The following is a 22,284-nucleotide window of genomic DNA, read 5'->3' on the forward strand; positions in this document are numbered from 1 at the left end:
GAAAAATGGTGAGAAAACACCACCAAATCAGACAGTGAGAACCGGCAAGCTTTCCATTTTGAAAACCACCACTTTCTTCCCTCCCTTAAAGGTGAATATTGGATAGATTGCTATGGCTCACAAGGAGTTCACACACACACACACACACACACACACACACACACACACACACACCTCTCTTTGGAAAGAACAGACAGGTTAGGGGGGGAATGAAGAGAAAGGGATCTGTCAATAATAGCTTTAACAACACACTTCATCAGCAATTACTGAATAGTTGAGTTAAGTACTGGAGGTATATGCCAGTCTTAAAGGGGAAGAGGGAGAAAGAAGAGGGGTGTGGGGGGGGACGACGGGGGGACGCGGCGGGGGGGGGCACTTTACCAAACTGCCTCGGTAGTCCTCAGGGAGCTTGTGGACCTGGATCTCGGCTTCATAATAATGCTCATTTTGAAGAGGGGAGACGGAGAAGGAAATATTCAAGTCTTCTGATCAATACACATCAGCTAGCTTTCCACGAAGACGGATTGGAAGGTTCTCTAGGGCCAGGGAGGCTGCCTCCTGCCTCAGCTCAGTGTTGCAGACAGCGGGCAGGCTTTCCTCCTTCATGCCCAAGCCCCGGGCTCTTCCGAAGGGAGTTCCTTCTCTGCCTGCCTTGCCAACAGAGGAACTGGATTTTGAGTCGCTTCTCCATCTGGGTCACAAGGGAAGCCAGTCCAGCGAACAGGAACGGGTCTCTTAATCTCCTTTTTGCAATTCCTTAACAACAGACTTAGAGGTTTTCCCCATGCGCTCACTCAGGTAGAAAAAAGAAAGTGCATGGCAGCGGGGTGACACACAGAGGGCGAGCTGTCAAGGAAGTTTCATTTCAGGGCAACCAACGGCAGGGGGCGGGGGAGGGGGGACGGGAGGGGGGGGGACAACAACGACAATGCTCTCTGTGAGCAAAAGGGTTCGCAGGAGGAGAGCAGCTCGGTGGGCTGGGTGGGTCTAGGTACCTGCCAAGCCAACTTCCGCTGTGTCCCCTGAGGTCGTGGCTGCAAGTCTTTGTGAATGAGAACTATCATCCAGTCTCACCAGGGCTGAATGACGTCTGTGAGAAGGCAGTTCAAAACATCGCAGGGAAGTGAGAAAGGGGGAAAAAAGCTCCCAACTGGGCCTGGTCAATTGCTGACTTACAAAGCAAAAGGGGCGGAACTCTGAATCCCCAAAGAAAGCAGGAGTGCAAAGCAGCCACGCAGACAGCAGTGTCCTGGAGACTTTCAAAGCCATGCCGTCCTGTGGAAAAGCAGCTGTCTGTGCTACTCCAGGAAAACCGCCCTCCCAGAGCTTCTTTGCATGGCACACACCCCTAGCCCTTGAAGTTTCCGTTTTTCTCCAAAACCAAAGAAAGTATTACATGCAAACACGGAACACTGAGATGTTTCTTTAGGACCAAAGTTGAGAGGATTTGAGGACTTAGCAGAAATTCATTTCCATCACATCAAAAAAAAAATTCAGACTTTAGGTTGGTGCAGACATGTTAACTGTCCCTTGGAAATTCAACAAAGTATTCTTGGAAGCAGACTGCCTTGGGTGAAGTGCTGCCGGGGCATTTAAACTGAAGAAAATATGATGTAACCTTGGTAGGAAAGGGGCTACATGTACCCTTGCTGGTTTTTAAACCTATTTTTTTAATGACATGGAAATGTCTTTGATTCGTATACACAGATTTAGGTTAACTGATTGTTCAGTAAGTTATGAAGCTTTGTATTGTGCCCAACCTTTACTATTTTTCAAGACCAGTACCTGACCCAATGCCCAACCTTTATTATTTCCACGACCCATACCTATCCACAGGTGGCATCTGAAATAATTGGTTGTACAATACCTTAGCACTGAAATCATATACATATAAGTGAAAGTAACACTGAACAGAACCAGTAGGTAGCATTTATATACAATTGTGTTTATAAATTTGTAACAATAATAATAGAAGGAAAAGAATTTGAGAAGGAGTAAGGGAAGCATGCAAGTGGTTGGAGTAAGGGAAAGGGGATATTGTAAGTATATTTTAATTAAAATTTAAAAATAATTAAGAAAATCGCATTCTTCTATTCTGGTAGCTACACTGTAGGCCGGTTCCAGCTGCTCCAGCTGCTGACAGAAGGAACATTTCCCCCGCCTTGTCTATCCCTCTGAACATTTACACAAAGGATATATGTTCCTCTGGGTGTGCCAACTTCAATTATGTTGAAGGTGAATTATTGAGGGAAAATAAGCATTCTGAATCGTCAACGGCATTAGCCGTGCGCTGCTTCCCTAGTCTGACGTGAACTTGGTATTTATTTAGCATTTGGAGACAGGATGTTGGAGTGTGGTTGTGACCCACCCAAACAGCTTGGAAAATGGATGTAGAAAGAACAAAGTCTGGAGACTGGGGCCGCTTATTACAGTAACAATCCCTTCACACCTCAACGGGCATTCTGATTTTGTCCTCTGTGGAGATTCTCAGGGTTCATAAAGTAAATGCCAATACACTCTTCCCACACACTTCTCTCCGTAAGTCCTTTGGCTCTCCTGTACTGTCCTGGGACATTCGGACCTTTTTAGTCCTGACCCAAGTCTGGTGTGTTGCTCATACTTTCTTATATTTCATGCACGCTACCTAAACACATATTTCTAGAAATTTCAAAGAAGCTAAGGGAGATGGGGGAAAGGGGAGTTTATGAAAGGTTTACTTTATTTGTTTTGGGAATGTGAAAGTGGTTAAGAGGAGGAGGGGCAACTCCAACCCAAGTAAAATTGAACAGCTACTCCTCATCTGTAAAACCATTTTTCTTTTTTTAAGGTTTACCAAACATTTTCTGGCTGTCGCTTACAAAGATGACAATGTCTAGAGAGTACAGAGTCTGAGCACTGTGTGTTAAGCTCTCCAGAAGTAATCAACCCCATGTTCTTTGGTCCCCTGAGAGGACACTGTCCCTGTGAGATTACTTACTCTACTGCCACACCCTCCTTTGTCAAAAAAGCTGCAGAAGATGCACATGTGACTTACTTGCCTTCACTTATCCCAAAGTCCAAAAACCTTTCTCAGAAGGCCTGATCACCCAACAGCTGGGCCTCTACCAGTTCTGGTCCCATAGGGACTCATGCATATTCTCCCCACCCACCAAGAAACAGGTACTAAGAAAGGAATTTAAAAACACCTGCAACTAACCAGCTCTGTGGAATAGCACGTCAAGTTTGCCATTATAAAGGAGGAATGATACGTCTCTTCTCAGCCTGCAGAGATTTGATTTTCTTTTTTAAATTAGGCTTCCACCACTAACAGTAAAGGTAGTGACTGATTTAAAATAAAACAGAGTGACACTTAACTCTTTTTATTAAATGCTGTTGCTATACTATTTTTTTCTCATGAAAATTTCTAAAACACTATTTGGACATCTGAGTGTCAAAGGGGTACAACATCCTTGTTTCACACAATGTGTGATAATGTACAGGTTGGCAGGGATGCCTGAGTATGGGACACTGAGCCTTATAAAGCACTTGCCTTTGCCTACAAAGTGTGGGGGAGTCACAGTTGATGAGAAGTTGCCATTGTCTCTGTTTCTCCTATTTACTTGGTTGTATAGTGTTGCTTAGGTTGCCTTCGAATTGCTTGTCACTGCCCTTTGATGTATTGTTATGGGTGGGAAAATTTCATGGGTCCCCCTATCTATGTTTTGTTGAATGAAATGACCATGTAACATGATGTTCCTCAAATTTCACTCATTTAGATACTATTTCCTCCATATTAGTAATCTACCTATACCATTACTGATATTTGTATTTATACTGACTCATTTTTAAAATTTAAGCTAAATTTACATAGTACTTTCATATCTATTCTGAAAATGGTTCGATGTATGGTTATGTTTTCTCCAAAATACAATTGAGTATTAACAGATAAATATCATTTTTAAATGACCTCACATCTCTCAAATACAACTACTAGACCCACAATGCCCTGTAACAATGCAGGGAAATCTTCTGCATTCTGGGAGATTGGATGTACCTTCAGGTATGCTTTAGTCCTCAAATCATTTAATGATGAGTGTAACTGGTGAAACTGACATTTGTCAGTAACATGAATTAAATATGAGATACTAACTGAACGAGGTATTAAGGAGTGATGTTTACCACACAATCTAGTTTTTCTCAGATAATCTTAACTTTACAGTACCTTACCTGTCATCAAGTCTCCTGCCTTCTTAGTATACTACTACTTTCAGATGGTAACACCATCCTGTTTCCAAACTGTCAAACACAGATGTGCAAAACCCTTTTGTGAGTTAACTATTCAAGCCTGTCTTATGTACTTCAGTGCTGAACTACAGAGATGTCAAGTCAACTCCTTAAGAAAAATGACCATGGATATCCGTTTTTACAGTTTCCTGGTATTTTACACTGTGTCTGAACCTTAATGAACAAGTTACTTTGAACTCTTGCAACATTTCCTTGTTATTGAGAAGTACCATGTCCTTTTCCTTCTGTGGAGGGGGAATTTTGAGTTGCTTCCTACTGGCCCTTTTTCTAATTACATTTACTGTACATACAACTGGAGGTGATATAAGAGATTCCTAAATTATCGGGTTCCTAGGAAGTCCAGAATACTGTATTTTGAAAGCTACTTTTAAACTTTTTACTTCTTTTATAAAATGTCATTTTATAAAGTTATCAGTATTACATGCTAATTCCCTCCTCAATGCTCAGCATGTTATACTCTGTATGTTTATGTTTAGGTAGTATATATTCTTAAGGACTTAGCACATCTCTTCATGGGAGATATAAAAATAGTTTCATGTACAAAGACAATCAATAATTTGTTTAAAAAACTTGAGCTAGTTAAATCATCTCAAACCTTTTCTCCATGGTCTGTACAGGTGCCCATACCCACAGCCTTCCCCTATGTTACTATTTGTGGAAATACTCTTTTCAGGGTAGTCCTAACTTTCTACCCTCCTGTTTGCATGCGTACCTTGCTTCCTTGGCCTAGTATCCTTGAATATGTCTTCTCTTAAGTAAGAAGTAATTTAACTCACTATGCTGAGAAAGGGTCAGAGCTTGTAGACAAGTGCATATTATATGACCATCATTATTTTCTCTGCTTTTCAAAAATCAAACATCTAAAGTTCATTTGCAGTATTGGGGGTAGTTCAGCCTTCAAGATTGTGTTCCCCCTTTATTTGGTATGTCATTGTCTATTTCCCCATGTGTATGTACACACACACACACACACACACACACACACACACACACACACGGAAATACAGACATCTCCTGGCTTTCTCAAAGACACAGTGTCCTTTTTGCTGTTTTGTTTTTCTTTGAGGGGCACTAAGTAGTTATTACTTTGAGTTTTTAGAGCAAAATTAGGAAATCAAATTCTATTTTCCACTGTAAAAATGTAGAACTACATAAGCTTCATTTTAAAAGGAAAGTCATCACTGTGTCTGCTGAAGCTTAAGTACTTTAAACTTTTCTTTCTCATACAGCTATACTGTGATCTCAAGTATAGTCCAACAGCAAACTTTTAAAGGCTATATTTTCATTCTTTTTAATTATATGTGAGTATATGCATTTGTATGTGGGGTTGGGCATGTGGGTGCTGGTATCTGTGGAAGAAAGAGGTGTTCGATGCCCTGGAGCTGGAATTATAGAGAGTTGTGAGCTGTCTGATTTGGGTGCTTGGAACTGAACATGGGACCTTAGGGAGAATAGCAAGTGCTCTTAACTCCTGGATCACCTTTCTAGTTCTGTAATAGTAAATTTGTATTGCTATTTGCGGTTTAAATTTCCTATGTGCATTGTTCAGTGGTGCTGTATACATCTACACTGCTGTGTAGCCATCTTTGTTATTCATCTCCAGATATCACTTGGCCAACTGAAAACTAGTGCCCATTACAAATAGCTTGCTAATGCCTCTTCTCCTAGGCCTTGGCAACCGTTGTCTCTTCTTTCTGTTTCTAGAAATCTGACTAATAAATATTTTGAGTGGAATGATAAAGCTGAAGTTGGAGTGGTGGATGGGATCTCAGAGACAGTTTTCACTAATTCTCTATAGATTATTTGGTTGACTGTGAAGATGAAACATCTTTGTTTTGACAAATACTTAGTATTTTAACACACACACACACACACACACACAAACACACCCTTTCTGCTATTGTCAAAATATGTGTATTTTCGGCAAATAACATGATAATCATACTGTAACTTCACCCATTCACCCAATGGTCTTTTATGTTTAATCAAGTGATTCCTAACTCCTGAAACCAATTCCAGAATGCAAAGCAAAAATAACACAAATTAAGTAGAACACATTAAAATAATATCAACATATATTTATATTTAGTTTATAGATCATTGTCACAAATGGAGCCCTTCTTTTCTAACACTGTGAGAAATTCTATGGTTTTCATTAAAATAGGGTTTGAAAAATAACCTGTCACAACTGCTCAAAGAAGTTTTCTTGATAATTCAACCCCACAAGTAGTAATGAAAAACAAAACAAAGCTTAGAAACCAAACTTCCTTCAGAGCTCTGTAACTCCTTTCTTTGATGACATCTCCCTGCTCTTGTTAAGGGGAGTGACATACTAGTATGGCCAGTTCATTCCTTGACATACATTACACATACGTTTTCTTTGACATACAGCATCTGCTCCTTGAGATAATGCTTAGCAATTAGGAAGAGTCTATAGGATCAAGTAAGGAAAAAGACGCCAAGTCAGGAAGTCTGGGTCTAATTTCAAACTCTCCAGATCACTGGTTGTTTATCTCAAAAACTATTTAACTTTCTCCCCATCTCTGTTGCCTCAGCTATGAAGTAGAGATAAAAAGAGTTGTATGAGGATTAAGGAACAAATACAACTTTAGCACACTACTGGACATACACTAAGCACTCAGTTGAATAATATTTGCTATCAAAAATATGTTTGGGAAAAATATGTTTGGAAAGAAGAGTCAATGTGATTTGGAAGAAAGCAGGTCTAAAACTTGAAAGTATGTGCAGTTGTTTTACACAAATGCTGTATTAGTGTTTGGGTTAAAATAATTACATTTAATCTTAGTTTAATACCACAGTTCCTGATCAACTTTAAAGAATCCATCACGTATACTTTTTCTGTGTCCCATTTTCTATGTCAAAAGTTTATTTCTCAAACTGAGTTATCATTCAAAAACACAGACAATAAATTAAATTTTTTTATTTAAAAAACTGTGCAATATTTCAGACGGGCAGTGGTGGTACATGCCTTTAATGCCAGCACGCAGAAGGCAGAGGAAGGTGCATCTCTGTGAGGCTGGCCTGGTTTAAAGAGCGAGTTCTAGGACAGTCAGGGCTGTTACACAGAGAAACCCTGTCCCAAAAAAAACAAATGATAAATGAATAAACAATAAATAAATAAATAGCATTTTCTAAAATGTGCAATATTTCTCACAAAGTCACCATCCTTCCGCACTCCCCCGCCACTTTGTGTGTAAAGTTAAAACTTCTACTGTGTGGCCACCATCATCTAGCCTCACCTCTGATTAAACTTTTGAATGGATGTTTCTGGAAGATAAGCACCTCTCAGTTAAAGAGTCTGTCAAGTTGATGCACAAGCTGGATCCTCCCCCTTCCCCCCTCTGCCCTTCAGATGTATGTTTGCCCTTCTCTGGCAGGGTTAGCCTTCTGGCTTCTACCTTTATCCATCTTCAGGAATGAACTTGGGACTCTCCTCCACAGCTATCAGTGCTACACTCCCCTTTTGTAGTGTTTATTGACTCCACAATCACTAAGTTATCTTCATTTGACCTAGCCATTCACTGAGAACTAAGGAATTCATGTTAACAGGATGTGTCCTGAGGAGACACTTGGACCCCATAATGCTGAGAATTCCTTGAAAACAGGTATTGTTTATTCACTTATGTATTCAGAGGAACTACTATTACTAGAAGTAGTTACTACTACTAGTAGTAGAATTACTGATACTACTCTGCTGTCTGGTTCTCATGTTGTTTATTTAACAACAGAGCAAACCCTTGGTCACCAGTGGCAGATAAGCCTTTTACACATTTCCTTCCTTGTCCTTTTGCAGCATTTGCTTCAGGGCTATAATTAAGCTTCTGAAACTGAGCCTTGTTATCTTCCTTTTCTTTTTTCTTTATTTTTCTTTTTAAATTCAAATTAGAAACAAGGTTGCTTCACATGTCAATCTCAGGTCCCTCTTCCTTTCCCTCCCCTACACACATGCCCTCCCAAAAACCCCCCAATACCCACTCATTTCCCCAGGCAGGGTGAGGCCCTCCACGGGGGTATCCATAGAATGTCATTTCATCCAGGGCAGGGCCTATACCCTCCCACAAGAGTTCAGGGTGAGAGTGCATCTCTTATTGTTGGATGGACACCCAAAGTCCATTTGTATGCCAGAGATAAATACCGATCTACTACCCAAGGCCCAATAGATTACCTAGGCCTCCTCACTGACACCCACATTCAGGGGGTTTTGATCAGTCCCATGTTGGATTCCCAGGAATCAGTCTGGGATTCAAGAGCTAACCCTTGTCAGGTCAGCTTTTCTGGGGGTTAAACCAGCCCAGTCTTTACCCCTTGCTCATCAGTCCTACCTCTCTGTCACTGGGTTCCTTCAGTTCATCTCAGTGTTTAGCTGTGGGAGTCTGCCTCTGCTTCCATCAGCCATTGGATAAAGGTTCTGTTTCCCAGACTCTCTGGCAGTGGGATTGTAACTTCAATTCCTAAAAATTTCTTCAGCCATTGTGTGTGTGTTTGTGTGTGTGTGTGTGTGTGTGTGTGTGTGTGTATGCATGTGCACACGTACTCACCAAAACAGAGACCCTATAATATCCTTATGATAGATACACTCAAAGCAATAGGAACATGTAGGGCAGGTTCTAAGGGTCATCTATCTGACTGCATTGTCACTGTTTAGAAAGGTAAGGTTCTTTCCAAATACTTAGGAGAGATGGCTTTAACCTGGGGAAGCTATTCTGCAATGTGTCATTTATCCAAGATAGTCGTAGTGACCTTTTAGAAGCTCAAAGGAATTCAAAGGAATTCTTTTTTCAAGAAGTCCTTCCCTACAGCTTGAAGGATGATGGAGAAGGGTGAAGAGCATGTGGGAGAATATGCCTCAATCAGTCATCTATTCACCTATGAACGAGACCTCTGTCTCCCTGGTGTAAAGCCTGTATCACAGTCAATGCTCTTTGATCCTACTTGAAGCCACTAATAAATGTTTTCATGGTTTAGCACGCTTGCATTCCTATCAATTTCCAGAGAACATTGTAGACATTCTCATCAAGTAAGGGACCAGCAGTACTTCCCCAGAGAGGTGAAGGGAAGGGAAGAACCAGGACAGAATGTGAGCCTTGTCGTTCTAGAAAGAGAGCCAAGACCACAGAGGAACTGTGCTTGTCTTATGCAGGTCAGGCTCAGGGCAAGATCCTGGCTGGGTTCAGTGTCTTGTCTGACACTTTAGACAGACAGACGAGCTTGGTGCTAGTATTTCTTCTACCAAGTCATTGAGACAGCCGAAGTCTAGACGATGTTACAGGGCACGCTCAAGGACTCACATCGAAACTTAGACTCATTTGAAAATTTGGACCTCAAGATGAATATACAAATATGACAGGATGCAGCATTGCAACAGAAAAGTAATTTTAAGTTTGTAATTCTTAATTTTAGCCAAGGTAGTTCATAATTAGCAAAGTGTAACAAGAAATAGCCTCCTGCCTGGAAATACTGAATATGCAAGTAGGTGAGTCTTAGATAAAATTGGAAGGCTAGATAAAGTTAGGATCCCTGTCCTAGTTTTCATTGGTGTGTTTGCTATTGACATCATTAAAAATTAATTATTTTAATCACAGAAATTGAAACTTACAAGTATTGTCATACTAGACTGTTCATACATAAGTGAATGTGCTATTCACTAGCAACTTTTTCAAAATATGGTTCATATTGATTCTTCCCTTAAAATGACTAACTTTCCATTTTTTCCTAAACATTGTACATAAGTCTAGCATATTTACAGTTTGCTTGGTTGTTTGTTTATTTGTTCAGATAGCTTTGGGGAACAGGCTGGGAAAGCTGGTGTAGACACTTTTTAACCTGACCTTGTCTATCCGTCTTTACTCTTCTGGGGAGAAAGGCAGACTATTCATTCCAAGTGTTCAGTGGACTCTGAAAACCCACAAACAACACAGGCCTGCAGTCTTCAGACAAATGGCTCTGGTGTGTCTGCTGCGTTCTCCAAGAAGTTGCTTTCTCTGCTATGTCTGCGGGAAAGCTGAAGCTCAAATATGGCACTTGGCAAAGTTTCTTCATGGAAAGCTAAAAGAAGAAATAAAGCCAAGTGCTATTTTCAGGGCAGAGTGTTATTCCATATGGAGGGCGTGTATGAAGGCATCCTCCCACCCAGCCTGTGCAATTCAAGCCTCCCTTTTAGCTGACATTTCTGCAGTGAGTTGGATTCTTCCAGGATCGAAACTACTTTCTTTATTGACTCTCGGGCTTCTTAGGGAACGGTTCATTAACCTCTTTCTTAAGATCACCTTAGGGTAACTGCAAATTATTTTCAAAATGCAGTGATTTTTAAAGTCATACAATAGAAGCTAGTTTTCATTGCATTTCATGAAAGGGGAGGAGCTCAGGGTTCGATGCCCTTGTGAGTGCCATACATGTTGTTCCCTGTAGATTAAAAGAGGCTCATTTTCCCCATTATACATCATTTTGCTGTGAGAAAGTAGTCTGGAAATAAACTGTTTAGTTTTGTTTGTCAATCCTGTGGCTACCACTGGACACATATAACTAAGGGCAGCCCTGGCTGCTTTTCAGTCATCTGACATTTCTGAGAATATTTGTGAAATGAAAAAATCATCAGCCCACAGGTTTTTATTCAAAAATAAATCATAAAATTTTTATGAATACTCATTTTCAATTACTGAAGTTGACAGAATGTTAATGAAACTTTCATGGCAGTTTTACAGTTTTCTTTGTATATTTTTGGGGCTGCTGCATTCACACACACACACACACACACACACACACACACACACACACACACACACACACACACACACCACTGCTAATAGTCAAACATCCTAACAGGCCAATGGGAAGATGATGGACTGCAGGCCCTGAGACAGATCCACGGTGGCTGTTGAGTACAGCAAGGTCAAAGTGGAGGGGTAAGGGTCAGCAGCTCTGATGTGAAGTGCTTTATGTAAGGAGACATTTGGACCATTTCTAGGTAGTGTTTCTATGCCGAGCCAATGCATTTGAGTTACCTTTGCTAGTGATGTAAAGTAAGGTATTCATTGGCGAGATGGGGGGCTTGCCTTTGTATTATGGATAATTTAAAGAAAATGTTATGCTGTAGTTGTTACTTCTGTCAGTAAGATGATGTTGTTGTCCTTAAGAACTTTTTGTTGTTTGTTTGCTCATTTATATGCTACTCTGTAGCCTAAGTTGTCCTCAAACTTAGAGTACCCAGGAGACCTCAGTCAAACAGCTGGGATTGCAATCATGAATTCCCATAACTAGCAACCATGGCTCCTTCCTTCCTTCCTTGCCTCTTCCCTCCCTCCCTCTGCCCCTCCTTCATTCCTTCCTGGTTTGCTTCCTTCCTTCTTTCCTTCTTTTCCCTCTCCGTCCTTCCCTACCTCTCTGCCTCCCTTCCTCTTTCTGTTTCTTATAACTGAACATGTGACATTGCAAGCTCAAAGTATCAAGTATTCATGTTTGATACACTGAACAGCCAAATAAAAGAGATTTTAGTAAATCCTCCTTTATAATATTTATTAACTGACTTGTGAACTAAGAAACCTGAATTTGGTGGGTGGCCCTGCAGGCTGAGTCCTTAGGAAAAGACCAGCACAGCAGGGTGACCACCCATCATTGCTCAGTCTCTGGGACGCAGTTCGTTTAGGAAGGAGGGCTATGCTCCTACTGCATTAAGAGAAAAGGAAACAAAGACAAGGCGGAACAAAGCAAACATGCTGCCAGAGCTTAAAACTCATTCCCATTCTGCTCAGTTGCTCAACAGATACTGTCAATAGTTTTCTTTGTAATGAACTTTGCTTTTTGAAGACAAAGGATGTATTGTTTGTGAATGACACAAGATAGTCAACAGAAGTTGGGATGGTCAATGTTTTTTCTTTTTTTGTTATACTTCAAAATCTACTCTATGATGGAAATACTATGACTTTGATGACGCAAATGAGTTCTTGTCTTTTTGTAAAAGGGCTGGGCAAAGCCCAGGTAAACTGTGAGGTCAGATTTCAATGCCTGAGTGGATCTGCTTACTCAATGGGAAGCACACATCACTGAAGGCACTTAGATGTAGGGTCACAGGTGCATTCCACTGGATGACTGTGAGTCACTCTTTCACAATGAGCTCAGCAGTAGCGTGGAAAGGTCACCATGGGCTCTATAACCCCAAGGGTAGTAGAATAGTTTATATCTGCATGCAACCTGTCCTGACTTGAAATAATATTTCTGAGAGCAGTAGTCACCAAGTTTTGCTTGACATGACAAAAAAAAGGAAGGAAGGGAGGGAGGGAGGGAGGGAGGGAGGGAGAGAGGGAGGAAGGGAGGGAGGGGCGTAGAAGTGACTGAAGTGGATTTAATTCACTCCACAGAATATTCTAGCAGTCCTGTAATGATTAAAATTATTTGGGGACATTTATTATTGATCTTACATTCTAAGAATGAGGAGAGATGTATTGAAACTGTTTAGGGGTATGACCAGTTCTTTCTTCTAACTGTAACAGGACAACATGACTAACTTTTCCCATTTGTGAAGCAATGATGAGATTTTTCTGTTTTACATGGTAGTTTAATTCAAAATTCCAAACACACTGCCTGATAAATTCTGTGGAAGCCAAAGAAAAAAGTTGGGGTTGGAGTAGCAGCTGTGTTACCAGCTTCTTTTCGTATCTGTCTAAAATGTGGATGGCTATTTTATTAGTCTTTAAGAAACTCATTTGTGGGGAGTGGCTAATGCATCAGTTTATCTACTCTTTTAACATTTTGAGTTTTAATGGCAGATATAATGAAAAGCAAGAATGCAACACAGTGGGATTCATTTGCAATTGCACACATTTCAGGCTTTCCAGGAGAATATTTTTGAGACAGGGAATAAACTCTGACAAAACTGGTATCTACTTCCAGTTGACACTACCTCATTAATCATTAGCTAAAAATCTGAGTAACTAGTAACCTACTTGAATGAGCAAATTGATTGGGTCTAACTAAATGAGGCAGAAGGAAAAAACATTTATCGGACACCTCCTACCCATTTGGCATTTTATCTGGTTTCTTTGTGAGGTACTTGTGATTATTCCTTATTTTATGGATTCAAAATGATGTTTGAAGAGGGTCTGCCTTATTCCTAGGGACTATGCTCTCTCACTACACAGTGAATATATTGATGTTACTAGATATTAACTCAGAGGCTTTTACCAATAGTGATCAGAAACAGCATTTTCTATGGTAGGCAAGGTCAGCTATCATATGACAATTCAAAGAAAACATTTTGGGGCTGGTAACTGGAGTCTTTCTGCCTTCGTGGAGTTGCCTGTGCAGTAACTAGGTTAGTATCTCTTTTTCCTTTATTCTACCCAGAATTAATGACTACATGTAACTGGGCAGTTTAACCCTTTAGGACTTTTCTAAGTGCAGTGGGGCATCTGATGAGATTGGAGTGTGGGCGTCAAGATCACATTGGAGAAAACCACAGACATAGCTGGCACGAGGTCATGGGAGCTCTTAGACTCAAGACCAACAGCTGGGGAGCCTGCTTGTGACCTAGCTAGGCCCTCTGTGTGTGGGTGACAGTTGTGTAGCTTGGTCTGTTTGTGGGACCAGTGGTTGTGGGACCAGGATCCATCCTTGGTGCATGAGCTGGCTTTTTGGAACTCATTCCCTATGGTGGGATGCTGTTTCAACCTTGATGCAGGGGGGAAGAGCTTGGTCCTGCCTCAACTTAATGTACCAGGCTTTGTTGACTCTCCATGGGATGCCTTGCTTTTTCGGGGGAGTAGATGGAGGAAGGTGGGGGAGCAGGAGGAGGGGCAAGAGAGGGAAATGTGGTTGGTATGTAAAGTGAAAAAAATGCCAGTCATTCGCTGCAAGCAAAAAAAGAGGACAGATTTCTTTCATTTGTTCTAGGCCTCTCCCTCTCTCTCTTTTTTTCTTTTCTCAACCAATAAGAAGGAAGAAGCCTATTGTGAAATGGGGAGGCCAGGTTGGGACACAGATATTTTGGTATGATTGTGACCTTTAGTTTGCTAAGTGGAGCTATGACATTGCTTGAAGGAGAGTGGCAGAGAAATGAAAGAGCCTCTTAGAATATGTAAAATGTTTCTAGACTTGGTCTGGGGAGGTTGGCTCAGTGGTAAAGCCTATGCACAGTATATATGAGTCTCTGGGGTTCAATCAATAACTATAAAATCGACAGCTTACCCAAACAAATGGAAAAAATAAATCAAAAGTATCCAAACAAACAAAAATAAGAAAAAGAAAAAATACTAAATATCTGATAAGAGGCAAACAAGTATAATGGTTTAAATTTCCCTATTATGAGTGTGCATCCTTTTGGTTTTATGGGGCTCTGACAGCCAAGTGGCAAATGACTGATTTAGAATCAATGTGACCATAACATGAAATTTAAACATGACTTGTTTCAATATATGTCTACAGTCACCAAAACAAATCTTTTAAAAATATTTCAACTGAAACTTCAGCCTTGGGACATGAAATGTATTTCTTTATGCTATATTGATCATTTCGATGGTGACTGTGTTTTAGAGAAATACTGTAGTTGTGCTCAGGGTTTGAACCAAGGACAGGGAAGATAAAAATGATTCAGACAAATTCTTCTGCATCTTGGGCTTGTGGGCAGCTTGGGTCTGGTGTAGTTATGAATGTAGCCTAGTATTTTTGTAGATGATGATATAATAGAGTGGTAACAAGGCAGCTTGTGACCCATGTAGCTATGAATGTAGCTCAGCCCATTTGTGGATGACAATATCATAGAATGGTAACAAAAGGTTGGCATAAAGTGTGGATTTATTTTTGTTGTGCTTTTCATTTACATAGAAACTATGCCCAGGTGGGTAGAAGTCAAGAAACTGTCTTGGACCACATGGAAGAGAAAGAGGCTGTGCTAGGCGATGGTTCAAAGAAGCCTGTTATTTCAACAATGGCCCAACTGCACAGTGAACTCTAGATGTGATTGGTGTTAGTTCCAGCAAAGAGGGAGGAATAAAAACATTATCAAATTCAGCTGATGACTGCTGTAAACTTGGCACTGAGCCTAACTGTAGCAAACCATACCATAAATTCAGGGTACCTGCTTTCTTCAATGGCATGAAATTTTCTGTCACCTTCTATGTGGGCAGGATTGGAGAAAAGAGAATACCCACTCTTAGACACTTTTGGGCTCTGCTCATGCCAGATTCAAGTCCTGCCTTCCTGCCTTGGTGGAGTATTTCCAAGTCTTTGCTGGGTGATAGACTATGGTCACTCAAGAGACACTGGTTGTGGCCTCAGTACAAAGGCATGTGTCACCTCCTTCAGCTGTCACTCCATGCTGATAACTCGAGATATAGTAGCTGTTGACATTCTCAGTCCACATACCAGATGCTTCTGGACAGCAGTACACAGCTGGGCCAAAGATGATGTTTCTGATAATGCCTAGGTGTTGGGATACCCCTGCTCAGGGTTTGGTGGCACCTATGGTAAGAAAGGAGACACCCTGCCAAGGAAGGGTTTTAGATGGCCCTTTATACAGTAACTGTATTCACACTCCTCAGTAGATAAGGCCAACAATGCATATATGCTAGTGTTATCTGCCTTCTTCAGTTTCAGGGAGGGAGGCTAGCTAACTATTATCAACCCATTATCAAAATCAATTACCATGCTGCTGTATTTAGATAGTTGTTCAAGGCAGGTACTAGCCAGTTTCCTCAATAACCAACTTTATTAGGACATAAATTTTAGGCCCACACTATTTTTTATATTTTTCCATAGTCAAGACATTGTAAATTACAGGCAGAGTGTTCTAACAAAGGTCTGCAACCCCACCAGGCAAATGGAGATAAATTATGCCTGGATGCATCAGTTTTTATATACAAAAATGACTTAGAATATGTCTGTTCCTTGTGCGACAACTGAGCTTTCTAGACACAGGAGGTGAACATGCAGAAGACTACACAAAGGGCTATATGCAAACATTGGGAGACAAGGGCAGGCAGAGAATTGCTGGGAGGAAATGAAAAACTTTTAAGCTACCCAAAGCATTTCCCTTAATTTTTTTCACACAGATCCCCTGAGGTCAAGATGCTTAATATTCTCGGAGATGGAAGCAGACTGGGTTATGACAGACTGTTCATTCTACCTTTAAATCATCACAGGCCCTTTGTCATAACAGCTGACTTAGTCACTCCTCAGAAGACAGACATGCCTGTGCTGTGTGATCTCAACGCCTTGGGAGTCAGGAAGATGAAACAATGTTCAGAATTTTGTTTGTCACCAATCTTACTTCCTTTAAGGGCTAGTCTTCTAAGTGTAGCTATGCAGTAAATATATGAAAATGTCCTATATCTTTAGCCATTGGAGAAATACTAATCAAAACTACTACGTGGACATCCTACCTCACTCCAGTTATTAGCTCACATCAAGACAAAGGACAACAGCCTCCAAGGATGCTGGGGAAAAGGAACCCTCAGACATTGATGATAGGAATGTAAATTGGCAATGTCACATGAAAGTCCACATGGAGGCCTCTCAAAAACTTAATACCAGAACTCTTACATGATCTGGGAATATTAGCCCTGGGTATACACCTGAAAAACTGTAAGTCAGAAAGATACAAAGATCCATTTACAATATGATTCATAGTAGACACGATATGGAACCATCCTAGACATTCTTCAACCAAATAGGGATAAAGGAAATGTGGCATATGGGAAACAACGTTGCTTTGTTCAGAAACAATTGGGATGTATTCATGGTCATTTTCAGGGAAATGGATAAAACTGATGATTATTATGCTAAGTGAGATAAGCCAGACTCAGAAAAAAATTACTTGTTTTCTTTCATATGTCCAATGTAGACTTTAGGAAGAGACAAGAAGATAGGAAAGTGGCTGTTAAACAATACCCACTGGGAGACAAGAAAACAGCAAAGACAGTTGTGAGTATGCACTAAGTACATTATATACATGTATGAAAATGTCAAGGGGGGCTTTAAAAGGCAATTATTCAGTGCCTGGGGACTGTTACAGAGACTCCCCTCCTGGCGGGAGCCACACATCCCAGATTCCTGATCTCCTCTTCCACCATGGGACTAGCGGACGAGGTAAACTGGGCCCTGTATCCAGGCCTGCCTTCCAGTGCCTGGGGACTACCTGTGGACTGCCAGAGAGCCTCCCTTCTCGGCGGGAGCCATGCACCCCAGTTTGCTGGTCTTCTTCTCCACCCATTGAACCAGTGCCTGTACACTGCCAGTGAGCCTTAGACCTCAGCAGGAGCCTACGCACCCCAGTTTCCCTGTCTTCTTCTCCACCCATGGGACCAGGACTAGGACCAGGAATAGGAGAACTACCAGAGTACTGGACTTGCTTGCACCCACTGAAAGGGAACTCTGGTCCCATAACCATCAGACCAGTAAGGGGCTCCTTCTGCACCCACTAGAAGAAGGGATGGGAAAGAGACAATACAAAAACAGACTCAGCAACAGAAAATTCCTCAAAGAAATGGAAGAAAAAACAACCAAGAAATGCAAGAAATGGAAGAAAATAAACAAACCAAAAAATGCAAGAAATGGAAGTAAAAACAAACCAAAAAATTCAAAAAAGGTAACAAATGGATGAAAAGACAAAGCGAAAATTACAACAAACAATTCAAACAGTGCAAGGGCTGAAAACTGAAATAGAGACAATAAAGAAAAACACAATCTGAAGGAAGGCTGGAAATAGAAAAGCTGGGGAAATGGTCAGGTACTACAGATGCAAGCAAAACCAACAGAATACAAGAGATGGAAGAGAGAATCTCAGGTGTTGAAGATACACTAGGAGAAACTGATTCATCAACCAAGGAAAATCATAAGTCCAACATATCCCTAACATAAAACATCCAGGAAATATGGGACACAATGAAAAGACAAAACCTAAGAAAAGTAGGTATAGAAGAAGGTGAAGAATACCACCCCAAAGGCGCAGAAAATATATTCAACAAAATCATAGAAGAAAACTTTCCCAACCTAAAGAAAGACATGCCAATGAAGGTACAAGAAGCTTGCAGAACACTAAATAGAGTGGACCACAAAAAATGTCCCCTTGCCACATAATAATCAAGACCCCAAATAAAAATAATAAAGAAAGAACATTAAGAGCAGTTAAAGAAAAAGGTCAAGTACCATATAAAGGCAAAGCTATCAGAAACACACCTGACTTCTCCATGGAAACTCTGAAAGCCAGAAGGTCCTGGATAGATATTCTACCAATACTAAGAGACCATGGATGAAAGCCCAGAGTACTATACACAGTAAAGCTTTCAATCACTACAGATGGAGAAAACAAGATATTACATGACAAAACTAGATTCAACCAATACATATCCACTAATCCAGCCCTACACAAAGTTCTGGAAGGAAAACTCCAACCCAAGGAAGTTAACTACAACCAGAAAAACATAGGCATTAGATAATCCCACCTTACCAACAGCCAAAAGTAAAAAGGGGTGTAATTCCACACATAATTCCACCAACAACAACCATTACAAATCAAAGAAGAATGAGCAATCAATGTCATTAATATCCCTCAATATTAATGGTCTTAACTCACCCATAAGAAGACACAGGCTGACAGAATGGATTTGAAGACAGAACCCATCCTTTGCTGCATTCAAGAAACACACTTCAGCCTCAAAGACAGACATTACCTCAGAGTTAAAGCTTGGGAAAAGATTTTCCAATCAAATGGACCCAAGAAAAAAAGCAGGGGTAGCAATCCTAATATCTAACAAATTAGACTTTAAAATAAAATGAATCAAAGGAGATGAAGGAGGTCATTACATACTCATCACAGAAGTCCACTAAGATGAAATTTCAATTCTGAACATCTATGCCCCAAATACAAAGGAATCCATGTTCGTAAAAGAAACATTACTAAAACTCAAATCACATGTAAAGCCCCACACACTTATAGTGGGAGACTTCAACACCCCACTCTTACCACTAAACAGGAATACCAGACAGAAACTTAACAAAGAAGCAAAGGGGCTAATAGAAGTTATGACCCAATTGGGATTAACAGGCATCTATAGAACATTCCATCCAAATAAAAATAGTATACCTTCTTCTCAACACCACATACTTGGCAACATATCAAACCTCAACAGGTACAAAATAATTGGAATAACTCCATGCATCTTATCACACCACCATGTATTAAAATTATAATTCAACAACACAAATTCCAGAAACCCTACAAACTCATGGAAACTGAATAATGCACAATTGCACCATTCCTATGTCAAAGAAGAAATAAAAAAGGAATTAAAGACTTTCTAGAATTCAATGAGAATAAAGAGACAACATACCCAAACCTAAGGGACACTTTGAAAGCAGTGCTACCGGGGAAGTTCATAGCACTAAGTGCTCACATGAAGAAACTGGAGAATAGTTACACTAAAGAATTAACAGCACAGCTGAAAGCTCTAGAACACAAAGAAGCAAACTTACCCAGGAGGAGTAGATGCCAGAAAATAATCAAAGTGAGGGCTGAAATCAATTAAGTAGAAACTAGGAAAACAATACAAAGAATCAATGCAACGAAGAGTTGTTTCTTTGAGAAAATCAACAAGATAAAACTTTCTCCAAACTTACCAAATGGCAGAGTGTGAATATGCAAATTATCAAAATCAGAAATGAAAATGGGGACATAACAATGGACTCTGAGGAAATTCAGAGAATAATCAGGTCATACTTTGAAAACCTGTACTCTACAAAATTAGAAAATTTAAAGGAAATGGACAATTTTCTGGATACTTATAACTTGCCAAAATTAAATCAAGAACAGATAAGCAATTTAAATAGACCTATAACCCCTATGGAAATAGAAGCAGTCATCAAAAGTCTTCCAACCAAAAAAGCCCAGGTCCAGATGGCCTCAGTGCAGAATTCTACCAGAAATTCAAAGAACAGCTTATATCCATTTTTCTCAAAGTATTCCATGCAATAGAAACAGAAGGGTCTTTGCCAAACTCTTTCTACGAGGCTTCAATAACCTTGATCCCCAAGCCACACAAAGACACAACTAAGAAAGAGAACTTTAGACCAATATCCCTCATGAACATTGACGCAAAAATCCTCAGTAAAATACTGGCAAATCAGATCCAAGGACACATCAAAACAATCATTCACCACGATCAAGTAGGTTTCATCCCAGGGATGCAGGGATGGTTCAACATACGAAAATCCATCAATGCAATCCACTATATAAGCAAGCTGAGAAACAAAAGTCACATGATCATCTCACTAGATGCAGAAAAAGCCTTTGACAAAATCCAACACCCCTTCATGATAAAGGCCTTGGAGAGATGAGGGATAACAGGAGCATATCTAAACATAATAAAAGCTATATACAGCAAACCAACAGGCAACATAAAACTAAATGCACAAAAACTCAATGTGATTCCACTAAAATCAGGAACAAGATCAGGCTGTCCACTCTCTCCATACCTTTTTAATATTATACTTGAAATTCTAGCAGAGCAATATGCCAACCAAAGGAGATCAAGGGGATACAAACTGAAAAAGAAGAGGTCAAACTTTCACTATTTGCAGATGATACGATTGTTTACATAAGTGATCCAAAAAACTCTATCAGGGAACTCCTACAGCTGATAAATACAGCAAAGTGGCAGTATATAAGATCAATTCAAGAAAATCATTTGCCCTACTATATACAGACGATAAAAGGGCTGAGAAAGAAATCAGAGAAGCATCACCCTTTACAATTGCCACACACAGCATAAAATGCCTTGGGGCAATGCTAACCAAACAAGTGAAAGACTGGAATGAAAGAACTTTGAGTCTTTAAAGAAAGAAATTAAAGAAGACATCAGAAAATGGAAAGATCTCCCATGCTCTTGGATAGGTGGGATCAATGTGGTAAAAATGGCAATCCTTCCAAAAGCAATCTACAGATTCAATGCAATCCCCCTTAAAATACAAGCACAATTCTTAAAAGACCTTGAAAGAACAATAATCAACTTTTTATGAAAAAAAAGACTCAGGATAGCCAAAATAACCTTATTCAACAAAACAACATCTGGAGGCATCACCATCCCTGACTTCAAGCTCTATTACAGAGCTGTAGTCCTGAAAACAGCTTGGTATTGGCACAAAAATAGACAGGTAGACCAATGGAATCAAATTGAACACCCTGATATTAACCCATACATGTACGACAAAGAAGCTAAAAATATACAATAGAAAAAAAAGCATCTTCAACAAATTGTGCTGGCATAACTGGATGCTGGCATGTAGAAGAATGCGGATAGATCCATGTCTATCGCCATGCACAAAACTTGAGTCCAAATGAATCAAACACAAATCCAGCCACAATGAAACACTTAGAAGAGAAAGTAGGTGGTGCCCTTGAACAAATTGGTACAGGAGTCTGCTTCCTTGACATAACACCAGTAGCACAGACAGTGTGGTCAACAATTAATACGTGGGACCTCCTGAAACTGAGAAACTTCTGTAAGGCAAAGGACACAGTCTTTTTGTAAAAAAGACAAAAAGGCAGCCCACAGTTGGGAAAAGATATTCACTAACTCCACATCTGACAGAGGATTGATCTCCAAAATTTACAAAGACCTCAAGAAGCAAGTCTCCAAAACGCCAAGGGATCCAATTAAAAAGTGGGCTACAGAACTACATAGAGAATTCTCAATAGAGGAGTATAAAATGACTGAGAGGCACTTGAGAAAGTGCTCAACATCCCTAGCCATCCAGGAAATGCAAATCAAAACAACTCTGAGATACCACCTTACTCCTATCAGAATGGCTAAAATCAAACACACCAATACAGTTAATGCTGGAGAGGTTGTGGAGAAAGAGGAACACTCCTCCATTGCTGGTGGGAATGCTAACTAGTACAGCCACTTTGGAAATCAGTATGGAGATTCCTTGGAAAAATGGTAATAAGCCTACCACAAGACCCAGCATTTCCACTCTTAGGCATAGATCCAA

The 22,284-nt window shown here is 40.3% G+C and overlaps 1 protein-coding gene across 8 annotated transcripts in view; it reads right to left on the reverse strand.

Moving 5' to 3' along the window:
* Window positions 1-22,284, reverse strand: part of Pde4d (phosphodiesterase 4D) — a 1,369,715-nt gene that overhangs the window by 246,747 nt on the left and 1,100,684 nt on the right. Inside the window, exon 1 of one of the 8 annotated variants that reach the window (XM_005065555.4) lies at window positions 382-878. The exons of the other annotated variants lie outside the window; for them this stretch is intronic. Coding sequence (XP_005065612.1) covers window positions 382-446 — 65 coding nt within the window. The 5' untranslated portion in view covers window positions 447-878. Of the gene's footprint in view, window positions 1-381; window positions 879-22,284 lie in introns of those variants that run through there. 8 annotated transcript variants of the gene reach the window in all.

This window comes from Mesocricetus auratus, unplaced genomic scaffold (assembly GCF_017639785.1).
Source record: "Mesocricetus auratus isolate SY011 unplaced genomic scaffold, BCM_Maur_2.0 Super-Scaffold_100020, whole genome shotgun sequence".
In the NCBI taxonomy this organism is placed as follows: domain Eukaryota; kingdom Metazoa; phylum Chordata; class Mammalia; order Rodentia; family Cricetidae; genus Mesocricetus; species Mesocricetus auratus.